General features: G+C 27.2%; 1 protein-coding gene across 1 annotated transcript; it reads left to right on the top strand.

The window, feature by feature from the left end:
* The first annotated feature begins 1,498 nt into the window (after window positions 1-1,498).
* LOC109807292 (flowering-promoting factor 1) lies at window positions 1,499-2,096 on the top strand. Its single transcript, XM_020369808.3, has one exon. It carries the CDS (start codon window positions 1,663-1,665, stop codon window positions 1,996-1,998), a length of 336 nt encoding a protein of 111 aa, XP_020225397.1. The 5' UTR covers window positions 1,499-1,662; the 3' UTR covers window positions 1,999-2,096.
* Window positions 2,097-2,859: the final 763 nt, after the last annotated feature.

Genomic DNA, 2,859 nt, shown 5'->3' on the forward strand with positions numbered 1-2,859 from the left:
ATCCTTAATTTGTTTTTAAGTTAAGCACATGTAGTTCTAAGTGATGAACTATATATATATATATAAAAAAAAAAAGATACTAAAATTTTGTGTTTTTTAAATTATGAGAATTAAATTAATAGACCAAAATCAATAGATAAATGAAACTTATTATCTAGAACCAAAACATCAAACCATGTTCATCATTATAAAGAATAAGTAGAAACATACCTTAATTTATGATGACTATATGTATTTTAGAGTCAAACGATTTTGTCTTCTAAATTTACATAAGATTTCTTAAGAGAACTCTTTAAATTTTCTTTTGCTTTTTTTTTTTTTTTGTTAATTATGAGGTTCACAAAGACGAGAATGATAATATGTATGATTTGGAGACCATATCCTATTTTATAAACAATCCTAAAGTCTTTTTTTATTTAATTTCTATTTGAGTAAAAAATATATATAATTTCTCTTTAGTTTCTATGTATTGAAGGCTCATAGCCCATTAGATACATTAAAAGGCAAAATATCCTAAGCTTATCATTTCTTTTAATTGTATTGGACTTTGAGTGAGAGTATAAAATACATGATCATTTTACATATAGGCTAATGTTGAATTAATGATTCAAGATAATACTTTATTTGAGTAATAAAGATTTTTAGAAGAAAGAAATATAAGAGAAGAGAGAATAAATATATAGAAAGTGAGTAAAATTTTAAGTTGTTTGATTTAAGAGAAATATAAAGAAATAAAAGTGTGTTTGAAAAATATGTTTATTCCTATTAACATATTTTCTTAATTCAAATTAAAAGGATAAAAATCGTATTTAATCTCTGAGTTAATCATCTATATACTACCAGTGTAAAGTTTTTTTACACTGGCAACCAATCATATCTTTTAATAGTGTCATGTCAATTTCTTATTTAATAAAATAATAATAAAATAAGTAATTTTAAAAGATATAATTGGTTGCTAGTATAAAAAACTTTACACTGACAATATATAAATGATTAACTCTTAATTTTCTTGGAATGCTCCCACAATTTTTTTAAGCCTTTTAGAAAAAAAAATTCGCTTATGAGCAGGTTTTATTTTAATATGGATTCCACCGTATTTTTTTTTCTTTCTTCTCTCACTTTTTTCTTTTTTTCATACAACTTATAATTTCATTTTCTTTCACACTTCTTGTTCATCTATTTTTTTCTTTTTAATCTACCTAAATAAATACTTATCTTTTAAAAAAATAAAGATTAAAATTACAAAATACAAAAAATACGATGATTGAAAGTGTAATTCAAACAGATTTTTTTAAAATTTTCTTTTATAAGATATGCATGTACACGTCGAGGCAAAATAGCCCCAGGGACATAAGCTAAAAGAATATTGTAAAATTAGGATAAAATGAGATGCCCTTTTCTAACCTTTATTTAGACTTTTCTTTTTTTTCCAAAAAAGGAGTATTTAATTCCTTCGTTTTACTTGACTTTTTTGTCACACTTATATGTGTGTGCTTATATAGCCTTTCCACCTTTGGTTTCCTCAGCAACAAAACAGAACCCCCTTTTGTTTTCTCTTCTCTGTTCCTCCTCACTCTCACCCAGAAAATTCAATACTAAATATCCAAATTAAAAAGGGGAATCAAAGGGAGAGAAAAAAAAAAAAAAAAAAAGCAATAAAAAATGTCTGGGGTTTGGGTATTCAAGAAAGAAGGTTTTCGACTAATGGAAAAGCGTCAAGCGGAGGGGAAGGCACATAGTTTAAACCAAAAGATTTTGGTTCATTTGCCAAGTGGGGAAGTTATCTCTTCCTACAGTATGTTGGAGCAAATCTTGACTAATTTAGGGTGGGAAAGGTATTATGGAAGAGACCCTCAACTCTACCAATTCCACAAGCATTCTTCCACTGACCTAATCTCTCTTCCAAAGGACTTCTCCAAGTTCACCTCTATCTACATGTATGATATAGTCATCAAGAACCCCAATGTCTTCCATGTACGAGATATGTCAACTACCTAGTTTTCTTTCTTTGCTATCCTCCAATTCATAATGAGATATTAACTCTTTTGTCTTTGTATATATATGAACATCCTCAAAGCGAGTTTTATCTATTTTAATCAAGTGTACAGTTAGGAAATTTAACTCTTGTGAGTATATTTAAGAAACTTTACTATCTAATAATTATGGTGGATTTTGTTAGGATCAATCTTTGTTATTTGTTGGACACTTTTCACCCAACTACCTTTCTGTTTGCTTTTTTTTCTCATTCATGTTGATCATTCTTTCAATAGTTTTCTCTAGTTGATAGTTAAAAACTAGTTTCTTTTAAGATATAAATATTATTGAAGTGAGTTATGTTTCTCTTGACAAAGTCTTTTTCATATATACATAATAAAAGAATTGAATCAATGTCAACATATTTATAAAAAAAAAATCAACTATTTAATAACTATGATGAAATTATTAATACTAATTTTTATTATTTGTTGGACGCTTTTCACACAATTATTCAATATATATTTGTTTTAATATTTTTAATAGTTAAATTTACGTTTAATTCAATCCACCCATATTCATGTTTTTCTATTTGAGTACATAAAAATGTGTGTAGATGAATATTCAAATCACTCCTTCAACCATTTGCTTCTTCTCGTTCTTGTTGATGTCTCTCAGATGTTTTTCTCATCTTTGGTGGTTTTCTGTTGTTCATGTGTATAGCGTAGAGAATTTGGCAAGAGGGTTGGTTAGTCTCTTAAAGTTATGCAAAGATTAATTGAGATTATAAATATTTGGTAATTTTGACCTACGCCTAATAATTTATCCTCGAGGAGCGTCTTTGTCACCCCACGTACACGTACTACTCTCTTGGATTTTTCTACC

Source organism: Cajanus cajan, chromosome 6 (assembly GCF_000230855.2).
Source record: "Cajanus cajan strain Asha chromosome 6, NIPB_CcT2T_4, whole genome shotgun sequence".
Classification (NCBI taxonomy): Eukaryota; Viridiplantae; Streptophyta; class Magnoliopsida; order Fabales; family Fabaceae; genus Cajanus; species Cajanus cajan.

What these genes read in the sequence shown, in the direction of transcription:
- LOC109807292 (XM_020369808.3), top strand. Translation starts at nt 1,663, where the DNA reads ATGTCTGGGGTTTGGGTATTCAAGAAAGAAGGTTTTCGACTAATGGAA.